The sequence below is a fragment of the Daucus carota genome, chromosome 4 (assembly GCF_001625215.2).
Source record: "Daucus carota subsp. sativus chromosome 4, DH1 v3.0, whole genome shotgun sequence".
NCBI classification, from domain to species: Eukaryota; Viridiplantae; Streptophyta; class Magnoliopsida; order Apiales; family Apiaceae; genus Daucus; species Daucus carota.
In genome coordinates this window covers 34,582,565-34,604,075 of record NC_030384.2, presented here as the reverse complement: position 1 = coordinate 34,604,075, position 21,511 = coordinate 34,582,565, and the positions used below count along the sequence as shown (strand labels likewise).

At 33.4% G+C, this 21,511-nt stretch overlaps 3 protein-coding genes across 3 annotated transcripts; 2 read left to right on the top strand and 1 right to left on the bottom strand.

The window, feature by feature from the left end:
* The first annotated feature begins 2,043 nt into the window (after positions 1–2,043).
* On the top strand, positions 2,044–11,199 carry LOC108219108 (uncharacterized). The gene is made up of 14 exons (XM_017392394.2): positions 2,044–2,345; positions 2,489–2,548; positions 2,795–2,846; positions 3,535–3,819; positions 3,887–3,961; positions 4,054–4,112; positions 4,200–4,335; positions 5,627–5,723; positions 5,824–5,890; positions 6,063–6,161; positions 7,355–7,444; positions 8,702–8,856; positions 10,233–10,334; positions 10,643–11,199. Exons 4-14 carry the CDS (start codon positions 3,567–3,569, stop codon positions 10,752–10,754), a joined length of 1,245 nt encoding a protein of 414 aa, XP_017247883.1. The 5' UTR covers positions 2,044–2,345; positions 2,489–2,548; positions 2,795–2,846; positions 3,535–3,566; the 3' UTR covers positions 10,755–11,199.
* A 702-nt stretch (positions 11,200–11,901) lies between these two features.
* Positions 11,902–15,490, top strand: LOC108216028 (uncharacterized). Its single transcript, XM_017388682.2, has 4 exons — positions 11,902–12,120; positions 12,626–13,466; positions 14,076–14,242; positions 15,125–15,490. The coding sequence occupies exons 1-4, from the start codon at positions 11,948–11,950 to the stop codon at positions 15,330–15,332; spliced, it is 1,389 nt and encodes a 462-aa protein (XP_017244171.1). The 5' UTR covers positions 11,902–11,947; the 3' UTR covers positions 15,333–15,490.
* A 1,237-nt stretch (positions 15,491–16,727) lies between these two features.
* Positions 16,728–21,476, bottom strand: LOC108215865 (phytochrome-associated serine/threonine-protein phosphatase 3-like). Its single transcript, XM_017388463.2, has 10 exons — positions 21,159–21,476; positions 20,115–20,261; positions 19,961–20,028; positions 19,436–19,493; positions 18,869–18,979; positions 18,722–18,772; positions 18,170–18,313; positions 17,990–18,085; positions 17,820–17,891; positions 16,728–17,085 (listed from the first exon to the last, which is right to left on the bottom strand). Exons 1-10 carry the CDS (start codon positions 21,237–21,239, stop codon positions 17,002–17,004), a joined length of 912 nt encoding a protein of 303 aa, XP_017243952.1. The 5' UTR covers positions 21,240–21,476; the 3' UTR covers positions 16,728–17,001.
* Positions 21,477–21,511: the final 35 nt, after the last annotated feature.

The following is a 21,511-nucleotide window of genomic DNA, read 5'->3' as shown; positions in this document are numbered from 1 at the left end:
TATACTCCCTCCGTCCCAGCAGATTCTTTACAGTTTCCTTTTTGGATGTCCCATCCAATTCTTTACATTTCAAAACATACCAAAAATAGTAAATGGGTCCCGCCACTTCCCAACTTTTCTTCCCTTTTCACACTACTTTTACTTACTTTTCACACTACTTTTACTCCACTAACTCTCTTTTATACATTAAAAATTAATGGGCCCCACCACTTCACCCACTTTTCTTTCTCTTTCCCACTACTTTATACATATTTCTTAACCTCCGTGCCCAAACCAAACGTAAAGAATTGGCTGGGACGGAGGGAGTACTCATGAGAACTGTGTATACGTGTCTATTGTTCGGCTATGTCCAAAACTAAAGTTAAAATAGATGGAGTTATTGTTATACTATACTATAAAGCTATAATAAGTTCAACAAATTGATTATATATTTTTAAATAACTTCGAATTATATAGGTAAAATATATGAAATGTGTTAGATATCTTAAAATTTATCTCAAAAATGCTGTTTAACATTTACTCCCTCCGCCGTTGAGCTATATACGTAGGGGACACGGCACGCACTTTAAGACTTAAAATTTTATTATTTAAATATTCACTATGATCATCTTTGTCCATTCACTTGGATTGTGTTCACATTGAGTAAATTGAATGGGGATAATGAAATGATTTTTGTACTCTAAGATGGTGTTGATCAAAGAAAATGTATATAGTTTTCATTCCTTCGATCATCTCATTCGTACTACTAACCAACATGTTTTGGAAGGAATGCTCGTTCCATTTCTATGTCATGTTTTTTATTACAATCTTTTTAAATACATTCATATTTTGTCACTGTTATCTCATATTTTCTTTTTTCTCCTTAAAACTTTTAAGTTGTGTTTAGTTGGGGTGAATGAAAATGAAGGATATTAGTTGCATGTATAATAATTTCATTTCTTCCACCATTCCATTCCTATCACCCTTAACTAGAGCTCAAACCCTTCATTTTGTGAATGAATACTTCATTCCTTATCATATCTATTTCCTATCCAAATTTTATCATACAAAATTTGCGCTCACTCATTTTTTTCAAATTCTTCTCTTCTACACTCTATTATCTTCTTTTATTTTTACTCATTCCATTCATACCAACCAAATATAACATTATATAATTTTTCATTTCATTTTCTCCTCATTACACTTTTATTTGTTTCGAGAAATATATCGACCTATCTCATGACAATTTTTTGTTCCGCATGTATATATGCGCTGACAATTAAAAAAAGTCATTCATATGTTCACTTTTTTTAAAAAAAAGTCATTTATATGTTATGATGTTCTTCTGCAAAAATTATTTTTACATATAATAATATATGATGTATACAACATCACACGTTCCTCTCTAAAATTTATTATTTTAATATGTATAATATATGACACACGTGTAGAGATTCCACAAAAATTTGATTATAATTAAGGAATACTTATCAAAAAGATGTAATACTACTTACTATATTTTTATATATTATAGTTTAAGTGTTAACTAATATTTTTTCTACGAGGGATGTTAGCTAATATTTTGATTAAATATACTCTTAATTATTCTTAATATATTGTAATTTTGATTAGTCATCGCAATACCATTCATTTCATAATATCTTGTGAGGTATACAGTAATATTAAATATTTCATTTATTTCATAATCTATCAGAATTTTAACTATTAATCATTATTATTATATTATTATTATTATTATTATTATTGATGGCCCGACATAAATATCTTAAAACTAGATTATCGAAATTTTAGTATCTGGAAATTCGATTATTTAATTAATTGGACGAAAAATTGGTTTCGATTTTCTTAAAATTCAGACTGGATACAGATTACTTTGCGGAATTGAAAATTTGAATGTGATTGGGTTTCCAAAATCCATAAAAAACGCTTAATTATAATGACTAATTAAATTATTAAAAGTGTAGTATAATATACAAAAATTAAATAAAATAATCATATCTGTGCTAGATATCGGATTTTGCAGATTCATTATCATAATTGGAGGAGCAGGAAGACAAGTTTTTAAATTTTTTATAATAATAAATACTAATACAGAGGCTGGAGGGGAAGGAGTAATATATAAAGCAAGCTACCTAATAATAGTTCTTTTAAGTATTACTTCCAAAACAAACAACATTCTTTCTCTCTTCTCTTCTCTCTATATATATTCTCTCTCTAAAAAGGTCTTAATTTTTGTATTGCTTCTCAACAATTCCACTCAATTTGAACCTTGCAAGTCTCTCTCTCTTTCCAAATCTCTCCCACATCCTGCAGCAATTATATTCGATTTTAGCTTGTGGGGTTTGGTAAGAATTTGGCAATTCTACTTTTCAAGAATTCCCAACTCAATGTTTTTTTTTTTGGGATTCTTGGAAGTTTTGTTTATAAAGTTTTGATTTTTTTGTTCTGGGTATTGAAAAAACTGCATTTTTGTGTGTCTTGTATGCAGGGTTTGGATTTGGTTTTGACTTTCTTGATGGGTAATCGTGGATCCTCTGTTCTGCTCAAGGTATGATTTTTCATTTGATTCTTGTGTTATTTTGTTTTATTTCTTATTAGTTGATTGTTTTTAAGCTAAAATTTTGTTTTTTTGGGTGTTCATGTTTTGTTTTGAGATATTTTAGTTGATATGAATGTATGATCATTGAGTTTTTCTTGTTATTATGCATTGAGATGATGAAAGAAAAGAACATGCTTTAATGATCTCTGAGTTTTTTTGTTGGTTGTGACACTCATGAATTTGTTAATTATGCAGAAGCTCATCAAAATGAATTGATTTGCTGATAATCCATAAAAAAGAGTCTAAGGTGAGCTTTTTCAATCTCTGTCTTCCTTTTTGGTTTTCTCTTTTCCCTTTTGTTTATGTTAGATTGAAGATCAGTCTATTTCTATAAAAGGTAAAGGGATGGTTCGAAAAATAAATCTTTTGCCAGTTCTTGTGACTCTTCTTTCTACTTTTGTTGGTGGAGAAGTAGTTAAAGAGTTAAGATTCACCTATTTATGACTTGACCAGAACTAAAAGTATTCCTGTATGTCGCACTCGGAAGTAGGGTTTGATGAGAGTAAGATGTAGACTTTAAACCAGCTCGTGGGAACAGACTCACCTCTTGAAAAGTTATTAAGGGTGAAAAGCTTATTGACTATTCCATGCGACTATATTCCACCAGTAAAAGTTTAGTGAAAGAATTTTATTTATTATGCACTTGCCATGTAGCGAAATAGTGTGTTTTAAGATGATTGGTGATGATGAAAAATTAAGCCTATTGTATATTTTCTGTCATACATTGTGTATGCTGGATATGTGGTGATATGGTATTCATATATTATATATGCAGGAGAATGAAGTTTTAAGTTTTCCATTTATTTCCTAAATCCTTTCATTTATAACAATCCAAGAGAACTGTATATAAGTAAGATGTCCCTGTACTCTCTTTGGGACTGGTATCCTGGTACACATTTCTCTATGTTCTTTAATTTCGCAATTCGGTAATCTAGGTTTGTGAACAGAGGAAGCCACCTTCTAGAATATGGGATGCTTTGCGTCTACCTCAAAGCATTCTGGTGACATCAGGCGGAGGCCAAACAATATTGGTGAAGTTGCGGTTTTTGTTCCTGGATTAAGGATTCCTAAGCCCGTGGATTTTTCCCAGTCACTAGGTGACCACTTGTCAAAGAATTTGGTCGAACGCCTATCAGCTCTCAGAACCCGGGTAGTAGTAATGGCTGGGCAAGAAGGTCCAGCAATCACAAGAACAAAGAGAAGAAGCGCCACTCAGCATGGTTAGTTTTGAAGACCTTGGTTGCGTTGTTAGAAGTGACTTAAATTGACATCTACTGTCACCTGCAGGAGGGTCAACACTGGGAGATCTTATTCAGGCTCTTGATGATTATCTACCAGTCTTAATGGGATTGGTCAAAGAAGGTAAGGTTTATACAGCGTACCATCACTGATTTGTAGCTGGCATGAGCTTCTAAAACAGCGTGTACTCACTTCCTGTTTGTCTTCATCTGTAGGGACACCATTACAGCATAAGGTACAATTTGTTTGGGTTAATCAGGAGGATGAAGTAGAGGTGATCTTCCAACTTCTATACATAATTATATCTATCTTTATCTCTTTTCAAGAGAGAACCCTTACCCACTTAGATTTCATCTGTTAGGAAACGGCAATGTTCAGTGCCTGGTACGAAGTATTATCAGTTTTGCACCTAATGGCAGCATTGCTGTTCTCACAAGCTAACTTGCTGCTTCTTCCCAGAACATCAAGTGATGGGCATCAGCCAAAAGTTTCCGAAGGTGGGTGATTCCTTCACAAATTAATGCTTTGAAATTGCAAGTGCTAGTAACTGCTCTAGGGTACTTGAATTTCCTACATCCATTTCTCTTTCTTGAAACATGAATTTGATAATAAAACTCATATAGCAGATCTTTTTGGCTTCTGAAAATTCTTTAAGTGAATTTAGTATCTAATGCTTTAGAAGCAGAAAAGTCCTCAGTAGTTGGTTTTTGTCCCACCACAGTCAGTATTCCATTAGCTTACATCTACTTGTCTGTAAAATTATGCATTTTGCAAATAATTGTCCATTTGATGCTTAGATGAAGCAAATACTTATCTATAAAACGTTAGACCCCATGTCTTACTTTCTAAGGCTATCTAATGTTGTGTTTACCACATAAGCAAGCTTGGTCATTAAATGAATTCACAAAGCAATATATTTGACAATCGATGTGTGTGTGTGTGTGTGTGTGTGTGTGTGTGTGTGTGAGTTCTCTGTGCATGGAAGAAATAAGACACATTAGACTTGTATTAGTGAACGTGCATAAAAATCGAGCTTCTGTGAGCAAGTGCAAATATAGGTCCACAGTGTAATCTGCTTCCTTTATACAAAGTGGACGTTCTATCTATCTATCTATCTATCTACTTCTTTTTTCGAGAGGGTTCCATATTTTAAATCAATTTGTTATTTGAAATTCACTAATTTAATCTAATTTATTTTGTTTATAAATAAGAGCATATTGCATTTAGTATATTATATAGGTTGATTAGGTAATTATATTGTTGAATGTGTTGTGTTCTCTTGTGCCTAATGTTGATGAATTATATATGCTTTTAGCAGGAAGGAAATAGAATCCTGGGTCCTCAATGCAAAACTATTCCTTCCTTATCACTAGACTGCCCAAGTCATATGTCAAAAATAACGTAATAGTTTGATTTACTGAAACTTAAGGGTATCCAGTGCCCTTGCCTTTGCCACTGCAAATGGCAGTATATGTTTCCTTATAAAAATTATGTTCTTCCAATTATATTTGCTATATACATAGGCCTTTGGTGTTAAGTAGCAATTCATTATAGACTGTATGGGGATTGGGGACTTTAAAATGATGCCTAGAAAGAAGGTTAGAACTTAGAAGGTTCTTTGTCGAAATTGTGGTTTCTCTTTCATATCTTTAGCATGTTTTAGTCAAGGGGAATAGCATAATATTTCTATACTTGTCGATCTGCTATCATGGTTAGCATCTTAATTATATCTCAATATTCTTTTGTGCATTGTATATAATTTTCACAGATGATTAATTTATGTAACAGAAAGCAGGCGATCTTCCATTGATATCTTCTTGAAGGCAGCTGGATACCTTGATTGTGCAATCCAACAAGTTCTTCCACAATTGCCTCCTGAACTTAGGTTTTAACAAGATCTTGTTTTGTTTTATATTAAAGCTCAAGACATATTTTCGATTAGGATGTTTGCATATATATACTCATCTGATTTCAAACACTTTTAGGAGAAATCTACCAGTTGATCTTTCAGAGGGTGTTCTGCGGGCACTTTGTCTTCAAGCATTAGGACAGGTACCAGATTCACATCATGTGTTTACTTGAACTATCAAGTTTGGATATTGTCAGATTATATATCATCTATTGTTCAATATTACATCCCAGACAGGAGTATTGAGGTGTTCTATGTCCATAAGTGTATGTATGTACATTTGAATTTATTATTATTTTTTTAAATTTCAATTAGGGTGTTGATATACAACTTGGACTTGCGATTGATAGTACAAAAGCCACTCTTGCGGTGAAACGTAGGCTTGCATGTGAGATGGTGAAGTACTGGCAGCAGGTATATTTGCATTATATTTTATATTTGGAAACTGATCAGTCATACATGATTAAATATTTAAAGCTGTCCAATTTACACTCCATGTGTTCCTTGGTCAATATTGTGCATTTGTACTGCATGTACGCTTAATCATACTTTAGATGAGCCAAACCACACACACGCATTATTAAGAGTTTACTTAGACATATTATATAACTATGCCAACACAGATATGTTTCTAAACTGAATACATTTCATTTTTGGGTTTTTTATACTTGCTATAGATATATTAGCAATATGCCTGGCACTAATTAGGTTTGGAAAATGTTGAACATTTTATGAAAATGTCATTATTTGGTGCTACCATATCATGCATAAACTAAAACTTTGGTATATATATTCAACAGAGAACAAACTGTACCCACGCTATCGAGAAGCTAGTACTTTTTTCTTTATATTCGAACTTGTTTCTGTTCACATTATCACAACCATTTAAGATCTTTTTGCAATATTGCCTAATCCTTTAAATGTTTTCAAGGTTCATTTGGTCTCAATCAGCCATATTCAAGCTTCCTTTTGTACCTTATTGATTAATAAAATATACATATAAATATAAACATCGAAGACTTTTTTTGTTGCTAAGAAATATCAAATATATAGTCTCATTCCCACTATCATCACACTCCTTTGTGCCTGTGTATGTTGAGCACCTCTGCAATATCGTTATAATTGATAATAGCCTAATATACCTAAGAACCCTGAGCACCAATGTGATATCAAATGGAATTTTGACACTTGCAATAAACTACAACTGGTAGATTGTTTTTTAAGAACAAGTTCTTCCCCATGTAAGTTTTATTTAGAAGAGGGGATTCTTAAGATTTAGTCTTATTTGCTAGTCAAGATTGAAATCATCATAAATATACTGAAAACTTGAAATGAGTATTCCACATCCTATATTTCTAATGTAGGTGCATGACTGTTTGCTAATCTGCATTTTGTTCTTTGTACTGTTAGGTTAATAGGTTTGTTGATACTGTTTGTTTACTTTCATCTGTTTAGCTTCAAGTTTGTAACTTTATGACATTTGTTGTCCAGCTAAGTTTCGGCTATAGTTCAAATTTTTTGTTAGTCCACATGCCAACTTCCATTTTCATAATAGAAAGATTTTCCCGAAAGATAATATATAATATCATTTCCTGCTCACTTTTTAGGCGCACGATAACATCACCAATATTTTATTGGCAAATGGTTGGGGAGAAAAACATAAACTCTTTGTGAAGTGGAAATACAGTGAAGCAAGGGTAAGTCTCTCTCTCTCTCTCTCCCTCTCTCTCTCGCATACACACACACACACACACATATAGATATATTATTTGTGTGTATATATATATATACACACAGACACACATACACATGCACAACTCTTCGTATATGTATATATATTTGTACACACACACACACGCAGAATGTAGTTTCATTTTCATGTCATCCTCGAATGATTATTTATTTACTTTGGTTTTTTTTGTTCTGCTACTGAAGGATTTTTTTAAAGTTTTTTTCATATGGACTGTTAATATGTCAGCTGTTTTAGAATCCTGAGCAGTGTATTATTGGTTTAACACCACGAATACCATGTGACCCCAATTGCACATAGTCGTGTTCGCAAACTGACTTCTGTTTCGAATAGGTTCAAAATAAGGCGTTGGTTTTTGGATTTTATGGGCTAGGAATATGATTTACTAAGTGTCACCTTTAGCAAAGTGAAAGATAAAGAAACTGTTTTTGTAAATATAATAATGCAAACATAATGTCGCTTTTTGGGCAGAATAAGAGGCAATTAATTTGTCTTTTTTCCAAACAATTGCTTACTTTTGTTGCTAGTTGGCCAAGTCAGTTTGTTTGGGTGACTTGAGCACACATTTGTTGTCTTTTTTCAGATTGCCAATTGCTTAACTTAGATGCTAGTCGACCAAGTCAGTTTGTTTAGGTGACTTGAGTGTACATTTGTTGTCATGGTTGGATACACAGTTGGCGCGAAGTGTTGGAGAGAACGGTGTTTAAAGATAACCTGTGGAGTCGTATTAGCTAGAAGTCTAGAGTGACAAAGCTTATTCGATTCATTAGGGGAGAGATACATATATACAAAGAAGAAACACTATTTTTTTCTTGCACCTTCTTCATTGATAAACTCTAGTGAATTTGTGAGTGTTTTCTAGGAGTAGTTAGTTCATATGTTTGCAATAAAAAGTGTCTAGGTGGACCGAGCAGTTACACATTTATATTCATCATCATTTCGCTTTCATGAGTATAATCGGATCCTCATATCTATTGTGCCTTAAGATATTGAAGTGGTTAGGCCCTGTATTGCATCACCTAGATATATACAACCGTGGTGACTGTTGCTTGTGTACCCATTTTATACCAATATTAATGTAATGAATGCATGGGGGCATTTTTTGAATGCCAAAACCTCATGGTAATTCTACCTAATTATTATTGAATGCATATTTGTTAATTAGTGACCTGATCAGTATCAACATATATAAATGCACCTCTAGGCTGCAGCATATTATTACCACGGTTTGATCCTTGACGAGGGGAACACAGAAAAATCACATGGGATGGCCGTAGCTGCCCTGCAAGCAGCTGATGAGTATCTTAAAGAAAGTAAGAAAACGTGTGAAGCTTTCAATGCGGCGGCTCCTCTTTCAAGGTAATTGTTTTTCCTGGTTAAGGAACTTTAAATATCTGAATTCCTAAATACTAAATAGGGTCATTTGTTCTCGAATAGAGGCAGTATGGTTGTATCTTTTGGCTACTTTCAATCTGTTTTAAATAGTAAATAAATTCTTATAGAGTTGTATGTAAGAGTAGTTATGATCTATAATTAGAAAGATACATTTACAATGAAACTTAATTATTGCCAATATTTTTTATTTTAATTTTTCCATTCCAGTATGCCTGTCATAACATTATGAAGTAGTCATTACATCAAGGTAACAGGGATTTTAGGAATGCAATTTTGCAATTTTACTGGTCTAATGATTCACTGCTACTACATAACTGATATTAGGAAAAAGGAAAGTGTATGTCTAATTATAGAGATAACAGGAAAATAGAGGCTTGAGAGAATAAAAGGAATTAGGGTCATGTATAAAGATTAAAGAGTATACCCTCCCTTGTGAGCCATTGAAAATTTGTATATCATACTTCTTTCATTTGTACTGTAAAATAAATTAGATTATACCAAAAAAAACGACTTGAAAATCATAAGTGCGGCAATTCCCCCATAACCCCGACTCCCTGGATACACTCTTTTTTTTACTCTGTTATATAAATCTCTCTTGGTTATCTATTTTAATGGTGTAATATTATTCTTGGATCTTAAATCTCTCTCCTGACCCCATTTATATATCTATCTATCTCTCCAAAGTATTGATGCCAACTTGGGAAAAGAAAAGGATGTTTCGTTTCTCTTAACAATAAATTAATTTATGAATGAACCTCATATATGATGCAACTGGCTTCATATTAGAGTTGTCTCCATCTCTGTAAGTTTATCTGTCCATTTCTTTGGGAAGTGAATAACGCTGTTTGATGCATGCTAGCTTTGGGTGTTTGTATAATAGTTTCAGTAGACTAGATTCTACTGGTATAGCATATATGAGAAAAAAATATTATGTGAAAGTGTATTATGGTGGTTCAAGTTACTTCAGTGCTGAATGCTTAAGGAATGTGTACTATAGACTTGTAAAGTTTTAGCTTAATATCAGCCATCTGGTGTATGGCCAAAATTTTTACATTCCTATCATATGATATTAGCAGAGATGTATCTGCTTTAGCTTCTAAGAACCTTCATAAGCTCTGGTTGCTGTATACATAACTTTTAATCTCAGTTTCATGGCCTCAACAATGATCCTTTATGTTTGGCAATTGGAGTACGATAGTGAAACGCTCGTACCCGGCATTGCCTTATTAATATGTTCATTGCTTTCATGCGTGCTGTGTGTGTGGGAGGAGAGTGGGTTGTTTTTATGCTCATCTTTTTGTAATGTTCTTACTTGTCCTCGCCTATAATTTCTGATGCAGAATTCCTCCCCTGTGGGGTACCATGAAGTTTCTCTCTGAAAAAATTCCGAAAGATACATCTAGCAAGGTGCGAATCAACCGGGACCTATACTCCTATGAAAAGTAAGTTTAACAATAGTTTCAATCTTTATGTTACTATATCTTTTTGCTAAATTTTTTATTGCTGCTATTAGTTTCACCAGTATTGAAATGATTCGTCAATATATCAAGTCAGCAACACAATATCTTATCTAGCGCATTCATACGTGGTTTTGTAATTACTTTATGGGTAATTGGCACACATGCACGCACACCTTTAACTTTGAACAACCCAGTACAAGTACGATGTTAGTATGCACAAGCATGGCCATTAATATTTTAGTTGGACCATGCCTTGCCAAATGTACTAACTATTCAGGTCTCAACAATAGGATTATGGAGACAGCGCCAACACTGCCAGACTTTGCTTTAGCCCTGAAACCAGATGAATTTCAGCTTCCTCCGGTGCACACTTCATGGAACAATGAGAGTATAACAACCTGAATACTCAATGTGGGCTTGACAACGTTTCGGTTACAAAAATACAAACAGTTTGTTACAGTTATTGGATCATAGTGATGAGAGCCAGTTAAATTACAGAACACAGTGAAGCTGAACAAAGATTACAATGACCGCCTGGAGAATCGTATACTTGTTTATAAAATCTGTTTATGCATCCATTGGTCCCTGCTTCATCATGTGTGATAGAGAGAGTTATACAAGTCCCTCTTGTGTTTAGGTTACTACAGTAGTAGGGGTGATTTTCTTTGTCTGAAATTTATGTTTTTCTTGTTTAAACTAGAGAAGTGTGTGCATCTCACACCTGTTTGGAAAAATAGCACTGTACAAGCCTCTTTCTCCTTCCTTTGTTTCTCTTTTTTTTCATGCAAGAAAGCCTCTTTGTTTGTGTACTTTAGTTTTTACATGAAAGGAATTACTCTTTAGAACATTGCCAATGTTAGTACATACATTATACGCATGATCTTTAAAACTAAAAACAGTGGAGAAGAATTTTAAGTTAATTACAGTTTATAATAGTTAATTAAGAGATTTTTCTATGTGATAGTTTGGATTTAAACTTCACAATTACTTGTATTATATGGTTATATTTCTCTTATTATATTTTTTGAAATAAATCATTTATTTATATATTGTTTTGAAAAAAGTTGTTTTGGGTTATACTGTATGTGATTATAAATTGTATAAAAAAATTAAATGTAATTGCTTTTAGTTGCGGACAATATTTTCAAAGACATTATAAAAAAAATAGTAGAATTGCAAGTCATGAAAACATATTATTTTTGATAAATTTTCTTCAAATTTTACTTACCCCGAGGTTATTTGTCAAATTGAGTTTATATAGAAAGTAAAAATACTATTTATGTTATGTTATTTATAAAAAATATAGTTATTTGCTAATCATAAATTTATTAAGATATTTTGAGATAAATTAAAAACTTATATATTAATTATCAGAAAATGTATGTGTATATTTTAAGATATAACTTCTACATTTTTCAATTTAAAAAAATAATATAAAGTTTAATTACCATTTGTTTAATTTAGAAATTACACAAGTCAAAGATGAAATCAAATCAAGATACATGTACTTTCCCAAAACTATATGGGTCAGACCCGACCCGGGAGGTGGGTCGAACTGTATACTAGTACTACCAGCACCAAGTGTGTAGAAGAGAATGGAGGCAAAAATGGAAGAAGCGAAAAGAAAATGCAGAAGTGTTGAAGAGAGTGTAGAAAATAATCTAAAAATATTAAATTCATCTTGTAAGCAAACCCTTTTGAGATTAATCCGTTCCGAGCTTTCTTTTCTTTCAAGATTTCAGTCCCACAACCCCAGCTCACCCCTCAGGTACTTTCTTGATTTTTCTGCATTTTTATACATTTACCTGTGATTATAGTCCCTGCCTCTTTGCATTTTGTCATATATAAGTAGAATCTCGATAAATTAATAAAATTTGTCGGTCCAGACACAATGGAAATTGTGTATGCTGTTAATTGTGTGTAATATGGATCAAATCATTAACACTGGTGCTATGCCTATTAGCCAAGCGAAGTTATAAGTAATTGGTTTGATCGTGCTGCCTCGTTATTCTAATGCGTAGAAATTATTAGAAAGTTTGTTATTTTGGAATGCTGCAGTTTGCTGCTCCCTTGTCTTACATTATTCGATATGTAAATGGGATTGTAAAATAAAGCGCAACCTGAATCAACCGACTGCAGCCCGTGTTTTGATAGATATTGATTACCAGGAGTTGGAAAGAGGGAAATCAGATAGAGTGGCATGTGTTAGTGTACGTAATTTGTTTATTTTTATTTTTTACAGAAAGTACAAGTTTTTAATGTTGGTTTGGCAGTGTTAATATCGGTCATTTGGAGGCAGTAGTTCATATTCTTAAGCAACCGTGTATAAGTGGAGTTTCGCGAGTTTGCAAGCCAATACCACAGTCTTCTTTGATTGGTAATAGGGAGAAAGTGGGCGATAATTTGAAAGGTGTCTATGTTGATATAGTATGCACTTTCAATGGAGACCCTGTTTGGTTTATAGTATCTGATAGGAACCCCAAGTACATTTATTGGCATGGAAATGCATCTTGTCGGAACAAAGGCTTAAAGACGAGGATTGAAAATGTTCTTGATGCAGCAAGGTCATCCATATCTCTGAGGCCAACTTCGGTAATTCTTTTCTTTTCAAATGGAGTTGAGGACGATGTAAGTGAAGGTCTTCGTAATGATTTTGCAGCCACTGATTGTCATATGGATTTTTCTTCTTTTGAATTTGGATTCTCTGAGGAGCTAGAGGGTGAGTGGGTAGATATACTTGCGAGATCATACGAGCGGGCATCTGTAGTTGAGATAAAAGTTGAACATCTCGAAAGTTCCAGTTCCTTGTGTGCAAAGGAAACTCTCCATGGTGTTACCAAGCCAGGAATCTCAGCTTCACGAGAAGAAAAGTTTGGAAACTATGAGTCATTTCATTCTTTTGTTTCTCTGATGGATTTGTCCTTAATTAATGACAAAAATTTGGGGCCTGCTTTACTTGAAAACTCATTAAGCAATCTCATTAATTTTGACACCACAGCTTTAATTGCTATTGTATCCGGGATCAGCAACGGTGGTATAGAGAAACTTCTGGCCACTCCTGAAAGTGAATTGAGAAGTCGATTTAAGAGCAATTATGATTTTGTGATTGCTCAGGTAATTTCTTTACCATTTTTTTCCCCAGTTTTTTACATTCATCTACCAATATAATAAGCATCCTTGAATATTCTCAAGTGTATGTTCCAAGCCCTATTCCATGTACCACTTTTGCATTCTATTTAGATATATAATGTTATTTGGACATCTAACACTTCACAATCACCTTAAATCAATATATAAATGAACTGAACATTCATAAATCAGACTACATCTCAGTGTATTTAATCTTTCCTTCCTTTTTGTGCACTTCTTCCCTTTTAATTTCACAAGGTGCACCTATAACACATTTTTTTTTATTATTACTCACTGTTAGTGGTTGACTCTTTCATCACATTTTATTCAGCAAAGAACTGAATGTAGTTTGTTACAGTACCTTATATACCTTAAAAATATTTACAAGATCTTAGATGGCGATCCTCAACAGATGCGAGGTGCAATAGTCCTGAAAAAAATCTTATATTAAACATCCTGCCTCTGATTTTATATGAACAGAGTGACAGATCTTCTATTGTTTTTCGAAGTTATTATAATCTTTTGTTGTATTTCATGAAATGCTGGCTAGTTCTTGAAGCTTTGAATCTTCTTTGGTCTGTGATCTATTTCCAGGTCATGTCTGAAGTGCAGAATCCAATTCACATGGAATTAGGTGGCGTGGTATCTGGAAAAGGAGGCATTATATGTGAAACTGTCTGTTCAGAGTTTAAGGAGCTAGTGTCAATGTGTGGTGGTCCTAACGAAAAATTAAGGGCGAAGCACCTACTAGAGCATCTCATGTGAGTTAAATTGCCTCTGTTCTTTTATCTCTTACACTTATCATCTGTTATGTATCATATCAATGTATAAGTTTAAATTAAAATAAAAAGGATATCTATATTCTTGATCTTTAAGTGGTTTAAAGTTTGATCTATATGCGTTGTGGTTATCTATTAACTATAGTACATATATTCCTAAAAGGTGTGTTTATAAAGTAAAAATAAATTTTATCAAATAGACTATAAAGTTGGATACTTGTATGTGATTCCTAATACACCTTTAATCATTTTAGTTGAATTGAACACTAGTATTACACCACGACTACTGTATCTTTAGTTAATGTTCTGGATCTATTATGTAAATTATGATCTTTCACTAAGAACTGAAATTCTCTATCTGGAATAATGTATGGATGTGTTTGGAAAGTGGATATATTCAGACTATTTTTAGCCTTCTAGTAGTTAAAATTACTCATATTGCTAATCAGATCTCATGTGTATCATTGTGATTTTGAAAAAAATTTACAGAGCACCTATGGCTATAACTATAGTGGTTTTGTTGCAATATTATTAAAATAAGTTGGTGAAACTTTTGAGAATAGCTTTTCAGGAGCAGTCATGTGTAGAGAAATGCAATATCTTTTAGATATTTAATTTGCACTCTAGTGTAAATAATTCAGCATCCTAGTCTCTTAGTTACATACTTGTTTTGATTGATTTATATTAGAGATAGATGGAAGTACTAAATCAGAATATGATTCTCATATGCCAACAAGAGTCTAAATCTTTATGCCCCGTGGCCACAGCTGTTACTAAATCTAGTTATAGTATCTTATATGATGACAATATAATTTCTTTTTGCATTTCCTAAAAATCACCATATTTAGTCAATACCTGTTGCAGAGTTGTGCCTGATAGTCCTTCAACACGCATGATGAGCTTAGCAACTACCAGGAAGTTGGCCCTGAAAAATAAGGTTGTTTTTGGAACCGGAGATTTGTGGCATGCTCCAACTTTAAGTGCAAATATGGCTTTTGTGAGAGCTGTTTCACAGACGGGAATGTCTCTGTTAACCATAGAGCATAGGCCACGAGCTTTAACTGGTGATTAGTGTAATGTTATTGTAGTCACAATGGAAAGTAGGTACTAGCATATGTCGTCGACTTGGTAAAGTCTGGTTGACGTTGCTATGTTGATGTAGCCTGACTCCGGAAGATATCTGTACTTTTATGCTACATTTCAACCAAGTCTTTGTTGACGTTTTGTTCATGTAGCTAGACTTCAGAGTGTTAAAGTTAAACAAATGGGATAAAGTAATGAAGGTAATAGTTTGCTTAATAAATAAGATAATAATTCAAAAAAAATTCTTAAAAGCCTAATCAAATATAAAATAATATTAACTAAATTTCATATATACATACATGCACAATGATGATTTCTTTTTTCTTTTTTTATTTGAAAAATCAAACACGAAATTTATTAGCAATTCAAATCTTTAACAAAAACATCAATAAGAAATTAGCAATTCAAATCTTTAACAAAAACATCAATAAGAAAAAAGGGTACAATAAACCACTCTTGCATAGAACTAGCTACTCTAGCGATAGTTCTATGTAGAACTAGCTACTCTAGCGATAGTAACGATAGCATCATAGAACTAGCTACTCTAGCGATAACATGAGGCACTAGTTCCTAAATTTGTTGATCTCCTAACAAAGTACACAATGAAATCTCAAGTCCTTTAGAGTCACGGAACAGTGTGCTATAATAGTTCCGAAGTAAGAATCATCACCGGATTTATAACGGATAGCTTCTACCACATTAAGGTTGTCAAGCTCTATGTAAACATGTATTTATACACTTTTTGCACGTCACACCAAAATCAGACTAGAATATCGTTCTTAACTTTCTTAAACTATCATTCTTAAGTATTTTATCGATTATAGAACAATTTAGTGATATTTACTTTAGAAAATAAGGATTTGTATTGTAAAAATTAGTAATTTGTTTAAATGACAGTATCATATCTTTTTCGTACATATCTTCTGTGGGACTAGTTCACTTGAGGATGCATTCTGATCCATGTTTATACAGTAGTAGCATGGTTGTTTTTAACAGGATTTTTCTCATGTTTGCTATCTGGCTGCTGAGATTTCCGGAACATATGAAACCGCTACAATTCATTATTCTGCAGATTCTGCGGATGACGAAGGTGAGAGCAGAGGTGGAGATGGAAGGAGCGGTGAAGGTGGGGGTAGCAGAGATAGTGGAAATGAACATGGAGGAGGCGGGGTGGAGATGCCGGAGTTGGTGATATTTGTTTTTAGAAATTAGTGATATTTCAGCTGGGTTTGTAGTTCGTAAAACAAGTAGTTTGCAGTAGAATAAGACTCTATATTTTAGCCCTATAGAGTCTGTTAACTAGGCACTCGAGTATTCACTGGATGAGTATGTGCCTGTGCTGTGCTGTGCGTGGATAGAAATAGAAAGAGAAACGAAAGAGACCTTGTGTCAAGCAATCTACTGAATTATACTTTAATCCAAGACAGAATTATAACATATTAAATAATTATAGACAGATTAAAAGAGAATATTAAAAAAAAAAACTACATCTTTTGTTACAGAGACTATCCAAAAGCAGGCCAGCTTTGGAAGATGAATTCCACCTATTCCTGGTCATGCTGGTCAAACAATTTCTTCCATCCTTTTCCACAGCTGGAGCAGCAATTGTCCCATGCTGAAATAGTATCACACAATTGACAAGGGAAGAGATATTCCACTTACAAAAAATAAGGTACTCCCATCCTGGGACCTCGCATCTGGTTGTTCTCCTCTGTTTCTGTGAAGAATTTCACCTCCTTCTCCTGATTGATGACAATTTCAAAGGAAATGAGAAGAGATCAGTATTTAGAAACATTTATATTGTTACGAATAAAATCAAGATGATAGCAAATACAGAAACTAGATTGAATAGTCTATACAAGAAAGAATGTTAGACAGTTCACCATCACACATGTAACTTCACAGTTCAAACCTATATCCATCAAAACGACTTCAATTAACTGGAAGGCTTTTTGGGAACAATATATGGCCCTTTCTTTCTATCTGCCCCCCAAGGCCCAACAAAATTCGAAACCCGATCTGCACGATGGAGTTATCTTGAAGATGATCCCCAATAAGATTTTGATCATGGTAAAACGGGTTTGTTCATCTTACCCAAAGATTGGCGACTAGTATAGGTGGATAACACCCTGAACTCCGATGCAAAGAATGCTGGGGTTGTAATACATTACAGTATGACACCCTATACCCCCCCCCCCCCCCCCCCAAAAAAAAAATAAAAATAAATAATAATAATAATAATAATAATAATAATAATAATAATAATAATAATAATAATAATAATAATAATAATAATAATAATAATAATAATAATAATAATAATACAAATTAACTATCAATTTGGTAAAGCAAACCTCATCAATGATTAAAATCATAAACATATTTGACCATACAAAATCAGATCATTATAAAAAAATATTCTCCACATCCAGACTACAAATGTTGAATGATAACTATAGTGGGAATCTTTTAGTACCATATTCTCATTAAAGCTCAATATTGAAGCTACATTTCCACATCGGTAACAATAGTTTGGCGCTGACCATACCTGCATCAGCCAAGAAGACATGTTACAGACTATTAATAGAAGATCCTAAAGCACACAAATAATATTATTGTATCAGTAACAAGGAATTAGCAACTCACAGTTACAAGTCCTTTATCTTGAAACATGTACTTTAGACCTTCTTGCACAAGTTGATGGGCACGGCAAACTAGATCAAGTTTGTTAATGTGATTGTACTGGAGTAACAAGAATCGAACGAGAAGGGTGAGTTCAACTTCGTAGTAAAGGTGCAGCAAGATATAATCATTGCTTATAAATACCTCAGAAGTAACCCTGGATCCAAATAGCCACCCAGCACCACGAGGGCTGACTGCCCATGTTTCAATATCTTCAGGGTCACTCCACATGAGGTCACAGAAAGGTCCTTCATGTGGGATTTCACAATTTCTATCAATGACTCGAATCTGCCAAACAAGAATTCAATATAAGTTAAACAATTCTTAGATCTCATCCTTTCAGATATGATTACAAGTGGCAATATTAAGAGGGGATAATAAAGTTCTGATTACACTAGGCATCAAAAATCTTCCAGAGAAAAGGAAATTACATCCCAAAGTCCCAAACAAACTAATCAATTGGACAATGACAATTGGGCTGTGCAAACTGGTTTGCAGTATAGTGTCCAAAAATGTAGCATAAATCTGAAATAACAGTTTGTTTGCAGAATATCAATCCAATTAAAGTTTGTTCACATAATAATAATAATAATAATAATAATAATAATAATAATAATAATAATAATAATAATAATAATAATAAAAAACAACAACAACAACAACAATAATGATAATGATAATATTAATTGCACAAACCTGATCTACAGTTCTAACATCAGGGGAAAGGCCACCATGGACACATAATACCTAAATTCAAAAGAGGTTAAATATCAGTCAGTTACCATTCAAACAGGTGAGCATATTTAAAAGCCTGTGTTTTTGTGTGTGAGGGAGGGAGCATACTGTTCCATCTATAATTGCTGATAGAGTAAGATAGTCAAAAACATCCGTGCAGTACCGCCAGGCATTAGCATTTCCGTACTTTCTTTGACATTCATCATAAAACCCATATACCTAGAATATGCAGTAACAAAAACGACAAAGTCAGAGATCAGATACTCAAACAACTCGATTCTCTTTACTTGCTTGATATTACATTTTATTTATGTATATAAAATTATATATTGCACAGTGATTAATACATTTTAATTAGTAATATTTGCTGTCCAGATTTCATCATCACTGTAGTGCAGTAAGTGATATCAGTTCATTGCATCTAGAAAATAAACCTTATTAAATAATTGTATGTGTGTGTGATAGATTAGTATATCTGTCATCCATTCTAACATGGAGACAATCACTTGCAGGCGGGCTAATGTTGTTTCCCCATATAAAAAGCCACATTAATTTAGACACAGACGATATCCAAGGAGAAAAGGAAATTTGAAATATCAGTCAAAGCATAATTGTCCAAATAAGTAAACAGAAGATACCAGTACAAAATTAAGAAGAAGAAAAAATCTCAATTACCTGAGTTAATTGTCTACTTTCATGATTTCCACGTAGGAGGGTAATGTTTGCGGGATATCTGGTTGGATGAAAATTTTGATCATTAGCAAAAAACCTTTTAACAAGGCAAATTCAAAGTTCCAAATAAAATTAATATAATTTGATAATTAGAAGCAGAAGGCCAGTCATGTTAATCTTTTCATTAAACCAGATTTTTTACAAGTTTGGTAACAACCAAGGTTGTGTCCACTTGGACGGAAAGGAAATGGGTGATAATGCGATGAAAGTTCTGATAAGAAAAATTATGGAGAAAGATATAGAGGTGAGAGGTAAACAGTCTTTAGACAATGTTTGTCAGGAAAATACTGGCACACTTGTCCACAATTTGACTTCACGAATTCAAAAGGAGCCTAGCTATTTATGGTAAGAAAGGTTTTGCAACTAATGCACGTGACTAAAATTTAAAAACTACAAAAAGCATATACCATATCTACCTATCTATGCTTAATTATACATACACATAAAGCCAGCATGGAAACAATGTACCTTGCTTTCAGAAGCAAAAGAATGGTGAAAACTTCAAGACTGTTGTATCCACGGTCAACAAAATCTCCCTGCCAAGAAACAAGATAAAATTAACCACAAAGCAATAGGTAAATTTTTTTAAAATATTAGAGTTATCTTTACAATATTTAAATACCATAAAAATGTAATTTGTGTCTGGTACATGACCTCCTGTCTGGAAGAGTTTCATGAGATCATGGAACTGCCCATGGATGTCACCACAAACTGTAACTGGACTATTGACAGGCTGCACATTCGATTCCTCAATCAAGATATCCTTCACCTGTCGATAGATATATGAAAATGCACGCTCACTAAAGAAGGGGCTCAATTTGTTCTCTAACAATATATAGAATATATATATAGCTCCTGGTTTACTGGAAAATCATTAAATTAAATTTATGCACCAAACTGAGTGAAACTATTGATCAAGGTCAATCCCCTCGCGACAAACTTGAAAATTCGTACAAATAACCAAAATCCAAAACACTCAAATAGCGGGTCAAGGGCTCAAGATTGCCGCAAACAACACATCCACTAATTGTTTTGGCATATTAATATAGGTTCCAAGTGTTACGCATCCCCCAAATGCGTAACCCATTTACACACATTTATGGAATGTGTTACCCGTGATAAAATATATAAATATAAATGCATTTAACACGAGTTCAAAAACAGCCCAACTTCCCAACAAATGCCATTTCTGGTACTCGACTTCGAAGCATGCTAAAAAATGCCAACAACCCGTAAACTCCAAATTTCTTTCCTCAACTAACTTCATCCCGACACTCCACATTTGTTCCCTCAACTCACTTCATCCCATAATCTCCAAATCTGTTCCCTCAACTAACTTCATCCGGAAACTCCAAATTTGTTCCCTCAACCAACTTCATCCCATAAACTCCAAATTTGTTCCCTCAACAAACCCTCAGTCTTTTTTCGTACTCGGGAGCATCGAAATCAACAGCCAATTTTTCTACTTAAACCAAACTAAAAATACCCAAATGAGACAACAACAAATCAATACTAAAACCCAATAATTGAATTAAACTTCACAACCCAATCGAATACACTTACTTAACATACAACCCAACTCACATAACTACAGATATCAAACAAAAAGCCCAAATTAAAAGGTTTTCTTAAAAAAAAGATCCAATTATAAAAAAAAAAGACATACATATTCACATAGCAGCTGAAGATCATCTTCTGATAAGTGTTGCCCATCTTTGACCTTCGTTATCCATAGATCTAAATCCATACCTCTTTCCTATCCTATACTTACACGGATATGTGTGTATAGTAAAATTGAGCAGCTGCAAACGAGAGACGGAGAAACAGCTGACAGATTAACACAAGTTTCTTGTGAAAACCCCTCTTCTTTTGTTTTCTTCTTTCTCTGTTTCAATTATTTTATTTTCAAAAGTACAACTTCCGTCTTTAATTATTTCTGTCTCAGTAGTTCAGTAGTACTCCCTCCGTCCCGGCCATTTCTTTACGTTTGGTTTGGGCACGGACGTTAAGAAATATGTA